The sequence below is a fragment of the Hyperoodon ampullatus genome, assembly GCF_949752795.1.
Source record: "Hyperoodon ampullatus genome assembly, chromosome: 6".
NCBI classification, from domain to species: Eukaryota; Metazoa; Chordata; class Mammalia; order Artiodactyla; family Ziphiidae; genus Hyperoodon; species Hyperoodon ampullatus.
The window spans coordinates 955310-978810 of record NC_136919.1 but is presented as its reverse complement, the minus strand read 5'-3'; the positions used below and the strand labels follow the sequence as shown (position 1 = coordinate 978810).

Below are 23501 nucleotides of genomic sequence, written 5' to 3'. Positions count from 1 at the left end.
GAAACGGGGGATGTGTATGGCACTTCTATCCCGGCATCAGCAAGTGCTACCTGATGTCTAACCTTAGTCCCATCTGCTGCAGAGACGACTCCCTCTGACCGTGGTCTCTCCACAGCTGGTTTGGTTCAGACCCTCAGACTCTCCTGGAAGATCCAGCTCAACAAGGGGCGGCCACTGTCACCCCTTCTATTCTTTTTAACCCTCTGGGGGGAGTCCAAGTCACAGGGCCAGGCAGATGAGGTCTCTCCCCCATTTTTGAGCCTTCTGGAGAAGAGGTTGCCACCGTCCCTCTCTCAGAGGCATGGTTTAGGGCCTCTCCACACGCCTTGGTTTCCAGCCGGCAGAGTCAGGCCCTGAAATATCACTGACTGTGGGTGAGGACTCGTGCACGCGCGTGTGCGCACACACACAAACTGGCACGACACCTTCGGTCGTGCTAAAGGACACGCAAGGCTGCACGCAGTGACACGGACCCCTCTAACCTCTCCAAACTCGGCTCCCTGCAGGTTTGAGACAGCCCAGGTCACTGTCTTAGCGACCCCTGAACACACGCGCGCACACACGCGCACACAGGCGTCCCCCGCTCGCGCGCGCTCTGAGAAACGCTGGCACGAACGCAGGCGCACACTCTGGCGCGGGAGGCGCCCCCGCTCCGGCTCCGTGTTGGAAAGCGGGGGCGGCGGGAGGGGTAGGAGACGTTGGTCCCGCTCGGCGCTCCGCAGTCGCCGCAGCCGCCGCAGCGTCGGCACCGGGACAAGCGAAGCCCGCAGAGGAGCTGCCGCCGCCGGGTCCTTTCGGCGCGGGGCACCCGGAGCGGCGCCGAGACCCGCTTCAGCACCGCGGACAGCGCCAGCCGCCTGGAACGGAGCGCCCGGAACCCACGCGCACCCGGGACCGCCCGGCCGGCCGAAGGCTCGGTGCCACCTGCTCGGTGCAGACGTCCCAGGACTAAGGCTCCCGGGGGAGACGTGGCGCCCTCAGCCCGCGGGATCGGGCGCGCGCAGGACGGCCGGGGCGTCCCTCTGGGGATGCGCCGAGGGCCCCGCGTTCGCGCTGCCCAGAGCCAGGGCGCCGCCCGGAGCCCATGAGCACCATGCGCCTGCTGACACTCGCCCTGCTTTTCTCCTGCTCCTTCGCCCGCGCCGCCTGCGACCCCAAGATCGTCAACATCGGCGCGGTGCTGAGCACGCGGAAGCACGAGCAGATGTTCCGCGAAGCTGTGAGCCAGGCCAACAAGCGGCTCGGCTCCTGGAAGATCCAGCTCAACGCCACCTCCGTCACCCACAAGCCCAACGCCATCCAGATGGCCCTGTCGGTGTGCGAAGACCTCATCTCCAGCCAGGTGCCAGCGCCCCCAGGGCTCACGCTGCGCCGGCTCCTGCCCCGCCCCCGCCGCCTCCCCACCACCCTCCCTCCCTCACCCGCCATCCCTCCCCCGTCCCAGTTTCATTCCATCCTTTCCTAGCCCTCTCCCTCCCCTTGAGAGAGGACCCAGGGGGCTGGTCTCACTAGCAGCTAAACACCAGTGTCGGCCGGTTCCCCATCTTAGCCCCAGATCAATCACCTGCCACCGGGGCTTGTCCTCACAGGGTTTCCAGGTCTCGAGGTCCAGACTGGTGTGTGCAGACATGTGGCCGTTTGTTTGGTCACTGTGTGTCAGGGTCGGGGCGGGCATTCCAGGCCTGCCTGAGAGGTGCCTGTCCCAGCCACATGCAGGACTGCAGGGCTTTAAACTGGATGGGGCCTGGGGCCATCTTTGTTCCTGCTTGGAGATCTCCTTCCCTTCCTCCCTCCCCTTCCCCCATCCACAGGTCTGCCTGAGATGGGAAATGGCCCAGGTGTTGAAGCAGGGTGTTCTCCAGGGTGGGAACGGGGACTGCGTATGTGAGAGGTATCAGGGCAGAGCATGGCAGCCACTGGCTGCCAGCGCTGTGGGGGAGGACACGACTCCCGGATTTTGCCTGTCAGAGCTGTCCGCCCCCGGGCTGCGCTGCCTGCTGAATCCCAATGAGGCCTCGGGATCACTGCAATGCAGCCTTTTATGTAACAGGCGGGACCGACACCGGTCCAAGTGCTGCTCACACACTCACCTGACAGGCACGCCACATCCATGGACACACACGCTCACATGTGCGCACATTTATTTATCCACGTTTGTGCACAGAGATGCATAGACTTAAACTAGCACCTCTTCATGCACATCGTAATTGCACAGTCAATTGCACACGCTGATTCACACACAGCCGACCCCCATCCATATCCACGAGCACACACATTCCTGTGCCACACATGCAAACACGCGTGCTCACACAAACTCAATCATACATGCACATACACATACAGATATTTTGGGGCATGCAGTATACACACACATACCCAGCACACACTTGTGAGCACCTGCATGGTCACACGCATGCACACACACGCTCAGGCAAACACTGACCAGGCCCCTCTGGGTGCAGACTGTGCGGGGAAAAGGAGGGAGAAGAGGTATGGTGCTTTCTGGGGATCCCTCCTCCAACTTACAGTTTTGCTGTTTGTGGGCACTGTTCTCCCAGGGAATAGCCAGTGCCAGGAGCAAAGGTGACAGCAGCAGCTGTCACTTACTGTCACACGCTGTGGGCCAGGTGCCGGCACGGCAGCCATCGCCACCACCACGTGGGCCAGCGCACCCCCCGCCCCGTTTGCAAAAGCAGGTGGTCCTGTAGCTCAGAGGTGGGAAGGCAGAATTGGGACTGACAGGTCCTTCTAATGTGAGGGCAGCACGGAACTGCCAAGCCATCTGCCCCGTCCCCCTGCCTCGGGGGCAGAGCCACTGGTCCAGGCAGGAAGGCCAGGTTTCCTTGAGGATGTGGTCAGTGCCCAGGTCAGCACTGGGTCTTGTTCAAACCGAGCGGGGCTCAGCCTGCCCCTGGAAGACACCAGCAGGGGGCCCCAGGCCTCTAGGCAGCTCCTTGCCCAGCTTCTCCCGCTAATACTCAGTCTGTGATGTCCGATGCACCTTCCGGAGTTGCCCTCCATCTCTGGAGCGCTGGCCTCCGTCCATCTCTGACCCAGGATGAGGGTCAGCGTGGGGCTTGGTGTGGCTCTCCCCAGCCCACGCCGGGGCAGCATGTACGGTCCCAGGACACGCCAAGGACTGGCCTTCGTCCTCCCTCTCAGGGTCTCACCACACAGCTCAGGGCAGCCCCCCAGGGGGAGGGGCGAGAGGGGAGGCCCTGGACAGGGGCTGGGGGGAGGGGCCTGTCATCTCCCTGTGTGTCTTCTTGGTCCCAGGAGTCTTGCTCGGCCTCTGCCTCATCCCTATGATTCACTTACACTCAGAAGGTGGGACTGGGGTCTGGTCCCCCCTGCTGGGTGGCCTGCACTCCAGGGGCTGTGTGAGCACAGGTGGTGTCCCCCCGACACTACCCGCCCCCCGCTTCTGCGTTCAGCCTCTGCTGCTGCTGGACAGCCAGCTCCAGGGCAGTGTCCCCCGCTCCCCACTCGAGCTGACCCTGTCCCCTGTGTCCACAGGTCTACGCCATCCTAGTTAGCCACCCACCTACCCCCAACGACCACTTCACTCCCACCCCCGTCTCCTACACAGCTGGCTTCTACCGCATCCCCGTCCTGGGGCTGACCACCCGCATGTCCATCTACTCAGACAAGGTGAGCCTGACCGCTGGACGGGCACCCAGCCAGTTCTGCTCCCGTGTTCAGACCCGGTGGCTCGCTCCTGCAGCCCAGAGCCGCCAGCAGCTGCTGGGGGAGAGAGTGGGGGGCAGGTGCTTTGCCAGGATGGGGGGCACAGGCAGAGGGGCTCAAACCATGGGCTCTGAGCTCCAGGTGCAACAGGGTGATACACTGAGGCACGCTCACAGCTCACACCGGAACACACTCACAGTCTCACAGAGACACGCAAACTCACCCACACACAGGCACACCAGTACACACCACACAAACTCACAGTCACACAGACTCACACAGACTCACTAACAAATCCATACACTCACACCTACACACACACAGTCACACACATGCACAGGGACACTCACATGCTCTTACGCACACACTGACGTTCACACGCATACTCACACCATCACCCACTCAAACATTCATGCTCATGTGCACACACATAACTAACGTGTTCACTCCCCACACTCACGCTCTATCACACACTCAGATGGGCCCACACTCACACACTGACACACATGCCCATGCACACTTGGGCACACGGCCCACTGACAGGTGACGGGCGCCAATAGCAAGCCCTGGGAAGCAGCAGAGGCCGTCGTGGGCCAGAAGAAGAGGCAGACAGGGCAGCTTCCTGGACAGCGGGACGGGGCACTTTGGAGGAAGGGGCGCCAGGAGGAGGAAAAGCCTAGAAGTGGCTGGGACACCAGGTGGCAGTGAGGGTGTAGTTACCGGCACCTCCCGCTAGAGGGCGCAGCTGGAAGAGGTTTCCAGGTGAACAGAGGAGGCAGCTCGTGGCTGGGGAGGCTGGCCTGGGGGTTTCGGGCCTCAGGGCTGTATCGTGGCCCATGGGCTGGGGGTCTGGCTGGAGTCGCCCAGTCGTGGAGCAGCAACTGGGAGAGTCTAGAGGTCACCAAGTCGGTTTGGCAGGAAACTCACCCCCATAGCAGCCGGGACCTTGCACTAGTTTGCCCAGCCCTCCCGCAGTGTCTGCCCACGGCTCTGGGAGGACTGGTCAGCTGGGGAGGCAAACTGGCCACTAAGAGGCTGGGGGGGGCAGCCTCCTCCACATCTCCCTCCAGGCCTGGTGTCACCTGCAGACAGGCCCGGAGGGGCTGCTCGGCAGGGGACTCCAGCTTGGTGCCTTAGCTGAGCGGCCAGAGGGCTGGGCTGTTGGGGGCTTCCCAGCTCTCCCCATCTTCTCCAAATCCGTCCTGCCGGGAGCCCCGGGTCCTGGATAACGCTGCCTAAGGCACGGAGGCCATCTCAGCCGGGCCCAGGGTGTCTGGGGAGGTCAGGGAGGGGTCCTCCTGGAGGCGATAGGAAAGCGAGGCCAGAGTGAGCGGTCCTCTGGGACGGCCCACAAGGGAGGAGGCCAGTGGAGGCCAGGACGGCCACCCGTTCCTGAGGCTCTGGAAACCCCAGCACACAGCAGAGGCACCCAAGCTGCTCAGAGGCACTTAACCCTCAGCTGTGAGAAGTGGAGGGCGCCCCCTCTCAGGCCTTCCAGCCTCCTTTACCTCTCTGGGCACTAGGCCCCTCACATGCAAATGGGAGAACAATGCCTCTACTGAGGAGACCAGGCGGTGGAGCACAGGAGAGACCGGGGTGGGGGGAGCCCTCTCCCAGAGCAGGACACCAGCCCATAACGTGTCCCCGCCCCAGATCCGGATTGAAGCCCAGCATGAGGGCAAACCTGCAACCAAATCTTAGAGCTCCACCTTGACCCCACTCCTGGTACAACCCACAGACCATCTGTGCCCAACACGTGGACCAGAAGGGCCTGGGTCAGGGCTAGTCCAGGACCCCAACCACAGCCCCCTTGCAGCCATGTCACCTGCTGGATGACAGACAGAGGCAAAGGGGCATTCTTGCACTCTGATTCCAAGGCACAAAGAGGGAGCAGGTGAAAGAAGGATCTGGAGGGCTCAGAGGACCCCAGGATCGGTGGGGGTCCCCAGGAACACTGCTCCCTGGGCAGCCTCAAAGGCCCTGTGCTGAGGCGGGAGGGTCCTGCTCCGTCCCCTCCCTGGCAGTGCACTTAGAGAAGCAAGGCGAGGTCAGCAAGCAACAACCCCTGGCCTTGGTGAAGAGATGGAGTATTTCGCCCCAAGAGTGAAGACTTCCTCTAAATACTGGTTATGTGGATTTGGGAAGGACCCAGTGGGGAACTTTGAGATGCTGCACGCCAGCAAGAAGTTTCTGATCTCAAGTAGCTCAGCAGCGGTGGCTGCAGGGGAGGAGGGGAACGACCCCAGGAACAATTCCACAGACGCCCCCACCCCGTCTCAGTCAGGGTGCTGCTGGGCAAACCGATCCTCCGGCTCTCAGATTAGATGATGTGGGGTGGGGAGAGAAGCCAGCGGTGGGAAGGGAGGAGTGAGGGAGGCGGGGTCCCCGGGCTCCGGGGTCTGGAAGCAGCGAGGGGGAGCGTCCGGCCCGCGCGCGCGCGCGCGCCCCCTGGCGGAGATTCCGGCCCGCGTCCTCAGCCACCCTGTCCCCCGCAGAGCATCCACCTGAGCTTCCTGCGCACCGTGCCGCCCTACTCCCACCAGTCGAGCGTCTGGTTCGAGATGATGCGCGTCTACAGCTGGAACCACATCATCCTCCTGGTCAGCGACGACCACGAGGGCCGGGCGGCGCAGAAGCGCCTGGAGACACTGCTGGAGGAGCGCGAGTCCAAGGTGAGGCCCGGACCGGGGTGTCCCGAGCGGAGCGGAGCCGGCGAGCCGCCGCTGTGTCTGTGGCCCGTGTGAACACCCTTCTCTTTTCATCGTGCATGGTCAGCACCAGTGCGTCTGGCGAGCGCCCGCCCCAGCCTGTCCTCGGCTCATTTCACTCGCTTTTGCCATTAGTCGAAATCTCCTTCGTGTCAGTCCCTGCGGGGCGAGGACAGGACCACCTGGAGCTCCGCAAACACCCCGCCCCGCCCCCGCTCTCCTCCCCCCTCCCGTCCCCTCCTCCCCCCCCCGCAGCGCGCTTCCCAGCCCACACAGGCCCTAGGCTCAAAATTCCCTAGGGTGCCCCCTCAGTGCGGTGGCACCACTCACCGTGTCCCCTCCACAAAGGACCCGGTTCCTTCTCTGCTGTGACCCGTGCCCTGTCCTCGTGCCGGCCTCACCCCCGCCGCAGCCCCTCACCTCACAGCTCCCCATCACCCTCCCCAAAGCCCCACCCACGGACATCTGCCACCCCCAAGCCCAGCCTGGGCCCTGCCCCTCTTCGTGCCCCCCTACTCTCCCCACGGAACCCCGCGCCCTTCCTCTCCTCACCCCCCCACCATGGGGGCTGGGCTCTGGACTCCTGGGGATCGAGTAGACGCCTGGCTCCAACTGAACATTCCACCCCAGCCCGGCACCCACGTGTGGGCTGTGGAGAGGCCAGAGTGGCGTTTCTGGGGGTCCAGGCGACCCCCACCCCACCCCCACCCATCCCCACTGCCAGCCTGAGGAGGAGCTGGTGCTCACCAGAGGAGGCCCGGGGTCACGCCTTCACCCAGCCTGGAGCCCTGGGCGCTCAGCACCTGGGCCAAGGCCCCCCGGGGTTGGGTGGAGGCCAAGCTGGGCAGAGAGGGAGGGAGGCCCAGGCTGGGGAGGGCCCCGGGAGGCCAGACCAAGGGGCGGCGGGGAGCATGTGCGGTGTGCAAAGTCAGAGTTGGCTTCAATAAGCTGAGTGCCAACCCGGGTCCCCCAGGGTGCCATAGGCCCCGAAGGGAAGAGAGGGCCCAGCTGGGGGTGAACCAGAGGGCAGACCCAGAGGGTCCTGGGGTCCTGCTGGGGGGGACTGGCTGAGTCTGGGAGGGAGGGCTGGCTACCAGGACCGCAGGGCCCCACCCCCCTGAGACAGCACCCAGCACCAGGCAAGCAGGTCACCTCCTGGCGTGCCCACCTGTGGCTGCACGCATGCCCAGTGCATACGCACGCACCCCCCTGCACGCCCAGCCACACGTGCTCCCTCTCACAAGCACACACGGCCGTTCCCAAGACAATCCACTCACACTCTACTACTCCTGCCACAGGCTCGCAGGCACCCTCCACACCTCCACGGCCCGGGGGCTCACACACTCACACGCGTGCACACACGTATGCTCAGACAGCACTGGCCCTCACTCCCACCCACCACAGACTAATGTAGGATCAGCTGCCATGCAGACGCCCACAGACGCACACGTGCTCACGAACTCCTGTCACAGCTGCTCTGCAGCGCACACGTGGGCTGACAGGCGCGCCCATCACACACCAGTCAGCGAGGGCAGAGCAGCTGGACCTCTAAGAGAGGCAGAAGGGGGTGCTGGGAGGGGTGGGGAATAGGGGCAGGGCTGGGGGAGGGGACATCACCCATTCAGGACTGACAGGGCTGGGGTGGGTGCTGCTGGCACCACATAGCAGGTGCCTGGCGGGGTGCGGGTGGATGGGACCCCAAAGGGACGCGTTTGGCTTGGACGCAGACAGGACCTCCCTTTCTCCCAAACGTGACCGTTTCCAAGAGCTCAGCTCCATGGCAGGGAGCCTCGGTGGCCCCCACGCCCCCTCATCCCCCAGCACCTCCCTGGCCCCCAGCCCCACCCCGGGCCTAGGTGTTTGCGAGCTCCAGGTACGTGCCCGTCTGCAGACGTGCCGAGGAGGTGGTGTGATTGCTTTAGCGCCGTCATTTTCAACCGTTTATAATCTTCTTCTGTGTCTGCATATTTTCTCTGTGCACATTATTCATCAGAGTAAAAAAAGGAACTATGAAAACCTCGACCAACTGTCCTATGACAACAAGCGCGGACCCAAGGTATATATGCATGGACGTGCACGCCACCCACCGACTAGGGAGCCCCGGCCTCCGGCGCCTCGGCCGCTAGGGCTACCGTGGGCCCAGCTGCGCCGCGCCGCAGGCCCGAGCAATGAGGAGAGTGAGGTCGAGAGCAGGCAGCGTAGGCAGGAGAGGGCAGGTGCCGGCCGCCCGGGGCCCCGCAGCCCGCCCGCCGGGCCGAGGGGCAGGCACGGCCGCAGGAGGAGCTGCTCTCCGGGAAGTGCATGCGAATCTCCGGGCACCCCAGGGTTTCCTCGTGGAGCCCAGGAGGGAGCCCGCCTGCCCGCCTGACCTGCCTGCGGTCCGGGCTGCTCCTGCAGGGCCTGTGGACCAGGCCCCAGACGACCTCCCGTGGTTTTGGAAAAGGCGGCCCAGCCTCCGCTCCCGATTGCATTCCAAAACTCTTTTCTGTTTCCTGTCCGCTGCACGCCTCTTTCTGAGTCTCGGTCCACTTCAGCTTGCATGCTCAGTGCAAAAGTGAGGCCAGGAGTGAGAGGTGGAGAGAGACGCGGAGCGCAGAGAGCGAGCAGGCTGAAGAAAGGACGAGCGAGGCCGGCCGGGCGAGGAGCCTGGAAGGCAGGTGGCAGTGCAGGTGGCCGGCGCAGGCCGAGGCGGCCCTAGCGGAGCTGCCTCAGGGTTCCTAGCGGCTGCGGCTCAACTCTGGCCCCTGAGGCGCTGCATCCCCCGCCCCGGCCGCCTGCTAACGCTCCCGCTCACACCGCAGGCCGAGAAGGTGCTGCAGTTCGACCCGGGGACCAAGAACGTGACGGCGCTGCTGATGGAGGCGCGGGAGCTGGAGGCGCGGGTCATCGTCCTCTCTGCGAGGTGAGGCCAGGCTGAACGTGGGCTTTGGCGTCCTCGCCCAGGACGGTCCCCTCGCACGCGTACACTGGGCCTCGGGCGTGGGAGAGGGGTTAGGCCCTGCCCTCAGGAAGGCACACGCGGCCCAGGCGATAGATGGGGCGACGCGGGGCCCTGGGAACCGGGCCAGGGAGAGGGCCTGGGGACGTGACGTGGGGTCTGCGTGGGAGCCTGCGGGGGAGGCCCACAGCAGGGACAGGGCCGGGGTCCCAGGGCTGAAGGGTTGGAGCAGTTGGACTAGGCAGCACGAGAGGGAACCCAAAATCAGGCTGCTGCTGGACGGGCCTGGTCCCCACCGTAACCCTGGGGCTGAGCCCCCAGTAAAAATCTGTGTCCTCCCGGGAAGGGAAAGGCCAGGCCACCAGGAATAGGAAAAGGAAGAGCCCTGCCTCATGGGACATACATGGGACAGCCTGGGAAGACCCGCCCCACTGTCTGCCTGTCCCAGAAGCTCTGCAGGCTCCAGCAGAGTGGAGAAAAATGGCGGGGGTCACCCTGCAGCCGGCCAGCGGGAGCCAGCAATACCCTGAGTAGCAGGGCAGGTGTTCGTTTGCACATTCAGGCAGCAGACCTTTGGCACAGAGCCAGGTGCCCCCCGTCCTTGGGCAGAGGGCAGGGTGGGACCAGCAAGGGCTCCTCGGGCTGGAAGGCATTAGCGGGCACTAACGCCCACCGCCCTCCACTCATGCACACCAGCACAGGCACTCACACGCATACACACGAACACGCACCGCCCACATACTGACTACACATGCACATGCCGTATACACACATGTGCACGCAACATGCTTCCATGCCCTCCTGTACACATGCATGTGCCATATACACACCACACACACGTGCACACAGGACATTCATATGCATACACGGGCACGCTGCTACATATAACACACACAGACATATGCTCACCTAGATACACGTGCAGACACACCACACATGTACGTGCTCCGCACCGACACACAGTGCACAGTGCTCTCGTGCATAGGTACATACGCCACATACACACCACATACTACATACGTGCACGAACCCCACACATGTAGCAATACTTACTGTTCACAAAGGCACAGCACCTGTCAACCACATGCCCACCTCTTGAATCCACGCAAGGCCTCTGGATTGTCAGGCGGGAAGGGACCGCTCCCCTCACACCCGGGGCTCCTCGGACAAGAGAGGCCAGAGTCCCACCACACAGGGGGACCCGCCCGCCCAGCGCGCTCAGCTCCCAGAGCCCGGGGAAGCCGGCGGTCCACCGGGCAGGGCAGACGCAGGTCTTCTTCACCCTGGCCCCCCAACCTGATACATTCTGGCTTCCCTCACGAGGGCTGATGAGAGCGTTTTGTGGAGAGACCCCATTGAGCCAATCTTAATTTTTGACCAGTTTTCTACAGAGTGCTTCAGAGTTTCTAATTTATTTCCAGAACTTTTAAAAATAATCCTCCTGAAGTTATCTCTACTGGGATCAGTTATTTCCATAAAACAGTTTGACGGGTCGATCAGGCTTTTGCCTGCAACTGCTTTACTGAAGATATCAGTTTACACGGACACAAGCATAGGTGTGTGCTCATCCCACCAAGGCCAACCTCACAGACCTGGATGGTGTCAAGCAGACAGGTCTCTCCACCAGGCTTTGTGGGCACCACTGACAGGGGCACACCGTGCCCTGACACGCACGAATTGGTGTTGCTGGCGATTTTGGCTGGATGTTGCCTGAAGTGCCTCTAGTTTGTATTGCTTTCATCCAACAGTAGCGTTCTCATTTAGAGCAAACACGGTAGATTTGCATTTCTTCCTTGAGAAACTTGGGGGCAGGCCTCTTAGGGAACCTAGGGCCATCTTAGTTTCCAAGCTCAGCCATTGGGAAGATAACCCAGCACTCGGACAATCTCCCCAACCTCTTTGTACCCCGATGCCCATGCATTAGAGAAGTAAAGTGTCTGTCGTGGTCCAGGCCCATCTGGGACCAAGTTCGGCCCAACAGGGGACAGAGGGTGGGAGCTCCACCAGGCCCAGGGTCCTTGTCCTGACCAGAGGGAGCCCAGCCCTAGGGGACCAGGTCCACAGAGGCTCACTTGTAAGGACGCGCCAAAAACTCAGGACCATGCGTACCTGCAAGGCGAGGCCTGTGCTGTGTCCTGCCAGGGGCCCCAGCCCTGGGTGGCAGAGAGGACACAGCTGCTTGTGCAGACTCCAGAAGGGAGAGCAGGTGCCCTCATCTCTCTCCGGTGGCTTCTGCTGTGATGCTCAGGGCAGCTCCCTGGGTCTCGGTCCCAGAAGCATCTGACCAACCAGAAGGCCCCCAGCCCCTCAGTTCACAAGCTTAGGCATGGAGCACCAGAGGGGTAGGGCTTGTCCAGGAAGTTGCAGGAGCACGGGCTCAGGGGTGGACAGTCCAGGCACAGACTCGACTCTGTCACTTACCACTTGTGTGCCCTGGGTGCCACAGTTTCCCCTCCTGACACAGGGGTAGTGCTTCTGCCCATCTCACAGGGAGGTTGTGAGAATTAAATAAGATGGTCCATGAAAAGCATTCAGAATAGCGCCTGGTACCTGGTGAATGAGTCATCAGCCAGTAAGGATCCATCACCATCCCATGTCACCCAAACCCTGCCCACCAAGGGCAGCGGGCCAGCAAGAGATGTTGGGAAGCTCAGGGGGTCTGGGCCCACCCGCTCGCTCCTGTGGGGGTCTCCTGGCCCAGGTGCGGTGCAGGCTTGGGGTGGCGGCTGCACCCCATCTCTGCAGTGTCTCCAGACCTCCCTTGGGGGAGGCAGGGTTGGGGAAGAGGCCACGTGGGTAGGCCACGCTGCGGAGGAGGCCCTGGGAATGTGGAGCCGCCGCCGCCGGCCGCGGGTGGGGAGGGCTGGAATCCTGGCCCCTCACCCTCTCTGCCCCACAGCGAGGACGACGCTGCCACCGTGTACCGCGCAGCCGCGATGCTGAACATGACAGGCTCGGGGTACGTGTGGCTGGTGGGGGAGCGTGAGATCTCGGGGAACGCCCTGCGCTACGCCCCGGACGGTGAGTGCTGGGCTCCAGGGTCCCGGTGGGCAGGGGTCCCCCACGGGCTCTAAGCCAACGCTTGCCCCAGGCATCATCGGGCTGCAGCTCATCAACGGCAAAAACGAGTCGGCCCACATCAGCGATGCCGTGGGGGTGGTGGCCCAGGCCGTGCACGAGCTTCTCGAGAAGGAAAACATCACCGACCCACCGCGGGGCTGCGTGGGCAACACCAACATCTGGAAGACCGGGCCGCTCTTCAAGAGGTGGGCGGGGCCGCTCGTCTAAGATGGGCGTGACCACTCATCTGAGGTGGGCGGGGCCCCTCTTCCTAGCTGAGCGGGCTGATCTCCTAAAGTGGGCGGGCCACCGTTGCGGCGTTGGGAACAGTCGCTCTTCACAGGGTGGTCCAGCCCAGCCTGCTGTATCCTATGGATACCGCCACCTTCCCCAGTTTTCTCCTGTATCCCCCCCGCTCCACCCTCACCTCCATCTCCACGCTGATAATCATCTGCCCCATTTCCAACACTCGGATGTCACTGAAGTCACGGCTGCTTCCATTTCTCCTGCCCCCACCTTTTAACACTGCTGCCCACCCTGAGACCCCACCCCACTCCCCAGGATGGCTAACAGCCCTGGGGAGGAGGATCTTGCCTCAGGTGGGGACTGGGAGAGTCCACGGGCCCAGGAGGTCAGACAAGGAATCCAGGTATGGCACCCAAGCCTGTAGACAGCCAGGGTTGGCCGGAGACCCAAGTGGATGGCCACAGCAGGGCAGGAGTTAACTCAGAGAACCCTGGACACCATGGCACTAGTGTGGGGGAGGCCCAGCCCGACACCAGCACCGCCACCCCCAAGTAGCTTGTGCAGAGCCATGGTCCACGGGGCCCACGACAGGAGCACACACACAGCTGCAGATACAGGCAGCATATGTGCACATGGGCACATGCGTGTGTACACAGGTTCAGAGAGGCACATGGCACATCACACGTGCCACAAGTACATGCACAGGGTTGCACCCTACACAAAGATCTTGTGTGCACACATATATGGCCCAGTAGACACACCCCCCCCCCCCCACACACACACAGGCGTGCACACTCAGGAAGAGTGCTTCCCCGCCACTGGCTGGTGAACCGCCCACTGCTCCTCCCTGGGCTTCTGCCTGCTCATCTGTAAAGCTAGGACAGCTGCTCTGAGAGTCAAACACCCCAACCCACAGAAAGCCCTCAAAACAGGGTCTAGAGGCCAGAAGCTGCTCGACTGACGTAGCTGTGCCGTCCACCTGACTCACAGTGGGCGGGGCTAACTGCAGCCCTGATCGTTCTAACCCGCACCGCCCCCCTCCAGAGTGCTCATGTCTTCCAAGTACGCAGACGGCGTGACCGGCCGCGTGGAATTCAACGAGGATGGGGACCGGAAGTTCGCCAACTACAGCATCATGAACCTGCAGAACCGCAAGCTGGTGCAAGTGGGCATCTACAACGGCACCCACGTAGGTGGGGGTCATGAGGGGGTGGGGGCTGGGGCCTTAGGGTCCTGGGGCCGAGACCCCTGCGTGGCCACCCTCCATCTCATACTCCCACCCCCAGGTTATTCCCAACGACAGGAAGATCATCTGGCCAGGCGGAGAGACAGAGAAGCCCCGAGGTTACCAGATGTCCACCAGGCTGAAGGTGGGGGACCCGCCACCCTGCCCTAGCCCCCACACACGGTGTACTCCATCCCGCCCCTCAGGTGCAGAGGAGGGGACAGTGAGGTCAATGAAAGTGACTAAAGGAAGTGGGGACGGGACCAGCACCCGCTGCCATTGCACACACCTGGCACTGCAGAGGCAGCAGGGAGAGTGGGTGGAGGGAGGAGGGAAGCCGCCGGCCCCCCGTCTCATGGGCTCTCCCCAGCACCCCTTCTGACCCAACTCCACTTAAATCTGGGGAAGTCATGTGGGTCAGGACTCCCCTGGGGATGAGCCGATCGGGGACAGGGGAACAGGTGGGTGGACTTCAGCTTCAGCGCTCTCTGCCCTGAGTCCTGGAGATGACGCCCCCATACTCTTCATCACACCTCCAAGTGGTCCTAGCCAAGCCCCCACGCTTAGCCTTCCTGGCCTCCTGCCGTGACTCGGTCTCACTGCCCTTCTGAGCCCGCTCTCCCTACAGCATTCCCTATGGCCGGCCATCCCCTCCGTGATTCCCTGGGCCTCTGGGAGCCCCCTTCCCCAGTTGGCCTCATCCCTCACAGCTTCTCTTCCTTGGCCTGACTCTTCCATGCTCCTTTGGACTCATCCCAGGGTGCCCTCCCCAGCATCCCTCCCACACTGACCCACACCAGCACCGGGCTGGTACCTGAGCTCACAAAAGGCAAGGACCTTCAAGCACTGTGCTTCTCCCAGTGTCCCCCCCCACCCCCAGGTCCTCAAATGTCTCTCAACCTTGTCTGCTTTCTGAGCTAGCTCCCCCATGGCCTCTCACCTGGACCCCTTTGTCAGCACCTGCCCACAGGTCACCACCCCTCTCAAGGGGCAGAGTGGACTTTCCCAAAGCCAACGCTCAGGAAAGACACCTGGTATTGAAAAGTCTGAGTGTAAAGCAGCCAAAACAGTCAGCCAGATGGTCCCACACAGGCTTCGAAAGCCAGATGGCTTTTTACAACTTTTTTTTGTCTCACTGATTTTTTTTTTTTTTTTTTTTTTTTTTGCGGTACGCGGGTCTCTCACTGCTGTGGCCTCTCCCGTTGCGGAGCTGTGCTCCGGACGTGCAGGCTCAGCGGCCATGGCTCACGGGCCCAGCCGCTCCGCGGCATGTGAGACCTTCCTGGACCGGGACACGAACCCGTGTCCCCTGCATCGGCAGGCGGACTCTCAACCACTGTGCCACCAGGGAAGCCCTGTCTCACTGATTTTTTGGACACTAAATTGTTTATTTTTTAATTAATTTATATTGGAGGATAGTTGATTTACAATGTTGTGTTAGTTTCTTCTGTACAGCAAAGTGAATCAGTTATACATATACATATATCCACTCTTTTTTAGATTCTATTCCCATATACAGGTCATTACAGGTTATTGAGTAGATTTCCCTGTGCTATACAGTAGGTTCTTATTAGTTATCTATTTTATATATAGTAGTGTATATATGTCAATCCCAGTCTCCCAATTTATCCCTCCCATCTCACTGATTTTTTTAAAAAATATTTATTTATTTATTTGGCTGCGCCGGGTCTTAGTTGCGGCACGAGGGATCATTACAGCATGCGGAATCTTTAGTTGCAGCATGTGGGATTTTTTTTTTTTTTTAGTTGCAGCATGCAGGATCTTCGTTGTGGTGTGCGGGATCTTTAGTTGTGGCATGTGAACTCTTAGTTGCAGCATGTGGGATCCAGTTCCCTGACCAGGGATCGAACCCGGGCCCCCTGCATTGGGAGTGTGGACTCAGCCACTGGACCACCAGGGAAGTCCTCTCACTGATTTTTTAAAAGCACGAGCATGTTACTCGCACAATAGAAAACGACGAGGAAACTTTTAAAGGCAAATAAGCTCCTTCAGGGGCTCCCAATCTCCTGCCCTCCAGGCTGAGGCCGGGGGCTGCCCGCTCTGGAGGAGAAGGGGCCTCTCACACCGACCCCACGTCCCCTGGGACTCCTCGTCACATGCCGTGCTCGGTTCAGCCCCCTTTGCCTGTATCTGTCCTCCGCACCCCCAGGTTTCAGGCCCCTGAAGGACAGGGAGGAGAGAGCTCCCCAGCATGAGCCCCAAGGAGCCCCTGGATTGAAGAGGCCTCGGCAGAGAGGGCGGCATCAACGGGGAAGAGGAAGGGAGGAAGGATAGATGATCAGACAAAGACCCGCTGCAGGGGAGGCTGAGGCCAGGAGAGGCTGGAACACCAGACAAGGGCAATCCCTGCGGGTCCCCGGACCTGTGCAGGCTCTGAGTGCACATGCCCCTGTCCTCATGGCAGGGGTGGGGGCAGGGGGCAGGCTCTGGGCTGGGACAGGTGGTTTCTCAGCCCTGAGAGGTCAGAGAAGGGGCCCAGGGCAGACTTTAGTGATGTGCAAGCCAAGGCCCAAAGGAAAGTGGCCAAGAGCAGGCATGGTGCTTCAGGAGGCCAGGCGCCTTCTGAACGCTGAGGTGGCCTGGGCACGACTGGGGAGTAGTCTGGGGCCCCTCCTGCAGGCAGCAGGCCGACCAACTTCCTGAAGCTCCAGAGGGGGCAGTGTGGGGCATTTGCAGGGGGCGGGTCGGGTCGGGAGGGGGGGTGTCCAGGGGAGTCTGGATGCTGAGAAGAGGACAGCACCCCAGGGCAGCCCAGGGCTGGTGGTCCAGGCTGGGTGTCGCCCTCCCCTCCAGATCGTGACGATCCACCAGGAGCCCTTCGTGTATGTCAAGCCCACGCTGAGCGACGGCACGTGCAAGGAGGAGTTCACCGTGAACGGGGATCCGGTGAAGAAGGTGATCTGCACCGGGCCCAACGACACGTCGCCGGGCAGCCGTGAGTGCGGGGCTGGGGCGCGGGCCGCGGGGCGGGCGGGACGGCGCACCTGCGAGCCCCTCACTTTCCGCCCCTCCCCCGCGCCCAGCACGCCACCCCGTGCCTCAGTGCTGCTACGGCTTCTGCATCGACCTCCTCATCAAACTGGCGCGGACCATGAACTTCACGTATGAGGTGCACCTAGTGGCGGACGGCAAGTTCGGCACGCAGGAGCGGGTACGCGTGGGTCTCTGGGAGCCGGCGCGGGACCCAGTCCAGGTGGACCCGGCCTGGCTAAGGGCAGGGTCTCGGGTGGGCGGGGCCTGCAGGCTGGGTGGAGCCTGGGTGGGCGGGGCCTTCGAGCCAGGCGGGGTCTGGAGTGGGAGATCCCGAGATGGGTCAGGGCGGGAGCCCGTCGGGTCCGGGGAGCAGGGCCCGCCCGCGGGGGCCGTGTCCCCACCGGCTGTGTCTCCCCACAGGTGAACAACAGCAATAAGAAGGAGTGGAACGGGATGATGGGCGAGCTGCTGAGCGGGCAGGCAGACATGATCGTGGCACCGCTGACCATCAACAACGAGCGCGCACAGTACATCGAGTTCTCCAAACCCTTCAAGTACCAGGGCCTGACCATTCTGGTCAAGAAGGTGCGCAGGGGCGCAGCAGGGCGGGGTGGGGTCCTGGGAGGGCCTGGACGGCGCTGACGGCCCGGCCTCCCGCAGGAGATCCCCCGGAGCACGCTGGACTCGTTCATGCAGCCCTTCCAGAGCACGCTCTGGCTGCTGGTGGGGCTGTCAGTGCACGTGGTGGCCGTGATGCTGTACCTGCTGGACCGCTTCAGGTGAGCGCGGCCCGGGGGCCGGACACCTCCACCTGCGGGGCGGGCGGGGCGGGCGGGGCGGGCGAGGGGCGGGGCGGGGCTGCCTCTCCCGCCCTCTCCCGCCCGCCCTCTGCGCCCCCGCAGCCCCTTTGGCCGGTTCAAAGTGAACAGCGAGGACGAGGAGGAGGACGCGCTAACCCTGTCCTCGGCCATGTGGTTCTCCTGGGGCGTCCTGCTCAACTCGGGCATCGGGGAAGGTGAGGCCACGCCCGGCCCGGGCCCCATGCTGCTCCGCAACCCTCACCCCCCCACGCCGGGAGCTGACCGTCCTCTGCCCGCAGGCGCCCCCAGAAGCTTCTCGGCGCGCATCCTGGGCATGGTGTGGGCCGGCTTCGCCATGATCATCGTGGCCTCCTACACTGCCAACCTGGCGGCCTTTCTGGTGCTGGACCGGCCCGAGGAGCGCATCACCGGCATCAACGACCCACGAGTGAGGCCTGGCCCGGCTGGGGGAGGGGGGCGTGAGGTCAGCGGCTGCCTGGGGTGGGGCCGGGGAGCAGCCGCGAGCCGGGCCCTCTGACCTTGCAGCTGAGGAATCCTTCGGACAAGTTCATCTACGCGACGGTGAAGCAGAGCTCCGTGGACATCTACTTCCGGCGGCAGGTGGAGCTGAGCACCATGTACCGGCACATGGAGAAGCACAACTACGAGAGCGCGGCCGAGGCCATCCAGGCCGTGCGGGACAAGTGAGGGGCGGGGCGGGGCGGGGCGGGGCGGGGCGGGGCGCCGGACTGGGCGGGACAAGTGCGGGCGTCCATCTTTCCAGTGAAAGTCAGAGTGTCCAGGCTGGATGGGAACCACGGGAAGGGGATAGACAGGGGGTCTCCAGGCTGGCGAGAGGGATTGCAAGGGAGCCAGGGCGGCCCGAATGTGTGGGCCCCTGTGACCCTGCCCCTGCCCGCAGCAAGCTGCATGCCTTCATCTGGGACTCGGCGGTGCTGGAGTTCGAGGCCTCGCAGAAGTGCGACCTGGTGACCACCGGCGAGCTGTTCTTCCGCTCAGGCTTTGGCATCGGCATGCGCAAGGATAGTCCTTGGAAGCAGAACGTCTCCCTGTCCATCCTCAAGTGAGCCGGCCCCACTCCGCCCCGCTCCAAGAGCCCCACCCAAGGCACACCACCTCCCCCCACCGGCGCAGCCCCCAGATGCACCCCGCCTGCCGTGCCCCGCCCCGCCCCGCCCCACCCGGCCTGTGCCGGCCTGGCCTCCTCCGCGGGCCCGCCTCCCTCGGCTCACATGTCCCGCCCACCCAGGTCCCACGAGAACGGCTTCATGGAAGACCTGGACAAGACGTGGGTGCGGTACCAGGAGTGTGATTCGCGCAGCAACGCCCCTGCTACCCTCACCTTCGAGAACATGGCAGGTGGGCCCCCATGCCCCTCGACACCACTGCTGACACGGGGTGGACTCCCCAGGGGCCCGGCTGCCTGGCCCGCCCACAGCTGAGGCACTGGGTCTTGGCCCACAGGGGTCTTCATGCTGGTGGCCGGGGGCATCGTGGCTGGGATCTTCCTGATCTTCATCGAGATCGCCTACAAGCGACACAAGGACGCTCGCCGGAAGCAGATGCAGCTGGCCTTTGCAGCCGTGAACGTGTGGAGGAAGAACCTGCAGGTAGGGCGGGCCACCCTCCGAGGCCTGGTGCCCACGGCTCGGCCTGGCCCCGGCCCTCCTCCATCCCCGCAGGCCGAAGCGCTGGCTCTGGCTCCCAGGAGCCCCTGTGGCAAGGACTGGAGCTGGGAGCCACAGCCAAGGCCGCGCTGCTGGGGGCCACCCGCAGGTGGCCACCTCTGCAAAGCCGGGCTTCAAGCGTCCGCCTGGCCCCTCTGTCTCCAGAGTCGCCCACCGGCGCCCATTCCATAGGAAGGCAAACTGAGGCAGGGTAAGACAGGGACCCACCTGGGTGTAGCATGTGAGTCCAAGATGCACTCTGCCCTCGCCGCCCCACGCCCCTCCTTGGCACCCTCTGGGGACCCCCTTCCCCACTGCCCTGGTGTGTCCTGTGCTCCATATAACTCCAGTCTTAACTGGCCGGCTGCTCCTGCCTGGCACCCCAGGCTGTGTCTGTGGGAATTTGCCGCCAGCAGAGGACAGGCTGCACGTGGGGTGGCCACAGCCCACCTGGGACGGGCTTGTGCCCCACAGTCCAGCCCCGGTCTGCCCCATCTCTTCTCTTTCTCTGGGTACCTCCCCGGAGCCCGTGCCCTGGGAGGAAGCTGGTGTTGCAGAGAGGGAGGGCCGGAGCGATGGGGTGGCTGGAACCCCACACCTCTCATCTGCCCACTCTTGCTCTTGGGACCTGGCCGCTGCTCTCGCTGGCGGGCACAGGGCCCGTCCTGACCATCAGACCCGAGGCCAGGGTCCCAGGAGCTGCCTCCGTCTCTCCGTCACTCCAGTGCATCTCGCCACCTGCCTTCGGCCCCTCAGCCCCTTCCTGATTCTTGGTGCGCTTCCTCGGGGGTCAGAGTGGCCGGTGGGGCCGGTGGGGCAACTCCTCCCGTGCTCGGAGGGCTCCTCCTCCTCGGGACGCCCCTAAGCCAGGGGCACCTCGGAGCCAGGGAGCCAGGCGGACCTCCCAGGAAGAGAGCCAGATGGGACCCCCGAGCCCAGCCCCAGCATGAGCGAGGTCAGGCCCGAGAGCCGGGCAGGAGCAGAGTCCGCCTGCGCGTGTCCGACCATCGGTCGGTCCATCCAGCACAGGGAGGCAGGCCGGAGTGAGGGCCCGAGTGGCCAGCCAGGCTGGGCAGCAGCCCCCAAGGAGCAGGCGAGGGCAGGTGTGGCCGCCACCCTCAGCCGTCTAATCACTTATACATATTCATTTTAGGATAGAAAGAGTGGTAGAGCAGAGCCTGACCCTAAAAAGAAAGCCACATTTAGGGCTATCACCTCCACCCTGGCTTCCAGCTTCAAGAGACGTAGGTCCTCCAAAGACACGGTAAGGGGAAGAGCGCCCAGTTCCACGTCTCCGACTCTTATCTCGCCCCTCCGTGTCTGTGTCCCGTGCATCAGGCGTGCCCTCCCCCCTCCCTCGCCATCCCACCCGCTCCCACCTCTGACTGCCGTGGCCTTTCTGCCCTCACCTCTACTCGCCCAGCACACTAGGTCTTCTCTCTCTGACTCTCTAGATCTTTCTCTCTTGGTCCTTTCTCCCGCTGGCCCTCACCGGGTCCTCTTCCCCGTGTGTCTCTGCGTTAGTCTGCCCCCCACCCATGCCATGACGCCATGCGCCATCTTGAAGCCGTGTCATGTTGTTGGTCAGCCAGTCAGCCTCACCTCCTCGGGGCTGTGCCCAGGGCCCCGGGAGCCTGGACCACCCTGTCCCAGGCTCCTCACCTGTCAGGAGGCCGCACCACCTCTCTGTTACGTCCGCTTCTCCAGCCTCTCCCAGAGAGGCCCACCGCCCTCTCTCCCTCCCTGCGACGTCCATGGAGGGATGGCTGTGATGTCCCATCCGCCCATCTGTCTGGCCGCCAGCCCTGCCACCCAGACACCTGTCTCACGTGTCTCACCAGAGCCATGCCTGTTGCATTCCCTCCATGTGGTCTCTGTGTGGGCCGGGGCTGGGGGCCGGGCCTGGCTCCATCTGGGTGGACGGCTGGGGCCTGGAGTTGGTACAGGCCCCTGGCCACAGGGGCGTCAGGTGGGGAATGGGTGGGACCAAAGGAGGCGGCTCCCACCCCAGGCCGAGCATGGGCCCTGCAGGAGGCGTGCCGGCAGCACCCAGGGATCTGAGAACGGATGGAGGTGGCCCTGAAAGCCGTGGCCTCCAAGCCGTGGGCACTGAGGCTCCTAGACGGAGGCTCAGGAAGGGGAGGCCTCTACGGAGATCAGTGCCTCAGCGCCTGACCCCCCACCCCTTCAGAGCCAGGCCTTCCACCTGAGCCAAGAAACTCCCTGCCCTTCTGCCTTGGGCAGCCTGTCACTGGCCCAGATGTGCGCGCTCGAACCAAAGGCCCCCCCAAACTGACCCAGCCTTGCTAGGAGCATCCCCAGGTGAGGAGGGGGCCGCCCAGAGCCAGCACAGCCCTCAGCCCGGCGGCCTCCCTGCGGTCAGGGGTGGTTCGGCCTCCAGTCCACAGGGAGCCCCTAAGCCATGGGCAGCATCACCCACAGGGTCTCCTGCTCCAAGGCGGAAGGAAGCAGGGTTTGCAGCCGTCACCCCCAGTGCGTGGGAAGAGGGGCAGACACAGGACACAGACAGGGCTCAGCACAGAGCCCTCTGAGTCCCAGGTGAAGCCACCAGCACGCCCCAAGAGGGGCCTGTGAGGCCTGGCTGCTCCACTTCCCAGAGCTCAGCACAGACAGAGTGGGGGGAGAGGGAGGGTCTGTGGGGCTGGGAGCACAGGCCTGGGGCTGTCCGGGCCCGGGAAGTGGGTGGAGCCTGAGCCAGGGCACCCACCAGGGGGTGCAGGAAGAGGAGGATCAGACAGGAGCAGGGGTGGGGCAGTCGGGGGGAGGGGCGAGAAGGTACCCAGCAGACAGCGCTTTGGGGGCCCGCAGCTGAAAGGAGGAGCAAGAGAGTCACGCAGGAAATGGGCCATTTTCTGAGGACGTCACTGAGTCCCACCCCCCATCCCGGCCTGGAGCAGAAATGCAGGCCCCTTAGCTGGTCCAGGTGCAGCTCAGAGACCCTCACGGTGCCTTTCCAGGGACACGCTCCCAGCAGACTCCCTGCCCGAGCCTCCCCAGGGACCATCCTCCAGGCCAGCTCTGGTGCCACGTGGCATCTGGGGCTGGCCTGCCCTGCAGGGGTGACTGGGGACACTGCAAGCTGGGGGCTGGGCGGGGGAGGGCAGCCTAGCTCCCACCGTTTCAGGCTGGGCGCCTGCTCGGAGGGAAGCCTGGGTGGGGGGCTCTGTCGGGAGGGGTGGGGTCAGTCCGGCTGCTGAGATCCTCTGCCCCTGTCCCGTGGCTGGTCTGGGCCAGGGCGGCACTGGGCGCTCAGGGCTGGGGTCCCTGGCGGCCGGCGGGGCCAGCGGGTATTGATTGTTGGTTCTTATTTATAGAGCACCGGGGGTGGACGCGGCGCTTTGCAAAACCAAAAAGACACAGTGCTGCCGCGACGCGCTATTGAGAGGGAGGAGGGCCAGCTGCAGATGTGTGCCCGTCATAGGGAGAGCTGAGACGCCCTGCCCGCCCTCCTCTGCCCCCCTCCCCCGCAGACAGACAGACAGACGGACGGGACAGCGGCCCGGCCCACGCAGAGTCCCGGAGCACGACGGGGTCAGGGGGAGGAGCACCCCCCAGCCTCCCCCAGGCCGCGCCCGCCTGCCTGCCGGTCGGCCGGCTGGCCGGTCCACCCGTCCCGGCCCCGCGCATGCCCCCTGAGTGTCGGGCTAACGGGCGCCTTGTCTGTGTATTTCTATTTTGCAGCAGTACCATCCCACTGATATCACGGGCCCGCTCAACCTCTCAGATCCCTCGGTCAGCACCGTGGTGTGAGGCCCCCGGAGGCGCCCACCTGCCCAGTTAGCCCGGCCAAGGACACTGAGGGGTCCTGCTGCTCGGGAAGGCCTGAGGGAAGCCCACCTGCCAGAGACTGCCCACCCTGGGCCTCCCGTCCGTCCGTCTGCCCTGCTGCCTGGCGGGCAGCCCCTGCTGGACTGAGGCTCGGGCCAGAGCTGCTGAGGACGGGTCAGAGCTGAGCTGGCTGGGCAGGGCCGCAGGGCGCTCCGGCAGAGGCAGGGCCCTGGGGTCTCTGAGCAGTGGGGAGAGGGGCTGACTTGGCCCCGGGCAGAGGGGCTTGGAGCAGAGACTGAAGCCCCATCCTTCTCCAGCCACCACCAGAGCCACCATGGGGGGCCCTTGGCCCCGGCTGGCTGGGTC

At 63.7% G+C, this 23501-nt stretch overlaps 1 protein-coding gene across 8 annotated transcripts; it reads left to right on the top strand.

Annotated features, from left to right (window-relative positions):
- Positions 1-1084: 1084 nt before the first annotated feature.
- Positions 1085-23117, top strand: GRIN1 (glutamate ionotropic receptor NMDA type subunit 1; the record flags this gene model as incomplete). 8 transcript variants are annotated; one of them, XM_079706484.1, is made up of 21 exons in its annotated part: positions 1085-1342; positions 3517-3651; positions 6183-6359; positions 8389-8451; positions 9197-9297; positions 12233-12354; positions 12425-12599; positions 13684-13828; positions 13926-14009; positions 16679-16820; positions 16909-17036; positions 17279-17443; positions 17519-17637; positions 17761-17873; positions 17958-18106; positions 18205-18362; positions 18581-18742; positions 18929-19038; positions 19144-19289; positions 20500-20610; positions 23049-23117. In XM_079706484.1, the coding sequence occupies 21 exons, from the start codon at positions 1085-1087 to the stop codon at positions 23115-23117; spliced, it is 2832 nt and encodes a 943-aa protein (XP_079562610.1). The 8 variants fall into 8 exon arrangements, with proteins under 8 accessions (XP_079562610.1, XP_079562609.1, XP_079562612.1 ...); XM_079706483.1 differs by lacking the exon at positions 23049-23117 and adding an exon at positions 22682-22798; XM_079706486.1 differs by lacking the exon at positions 8389-8451.
- Between the last annotated feature and the right edge of the window lie 384 nt (positions 23118-23501).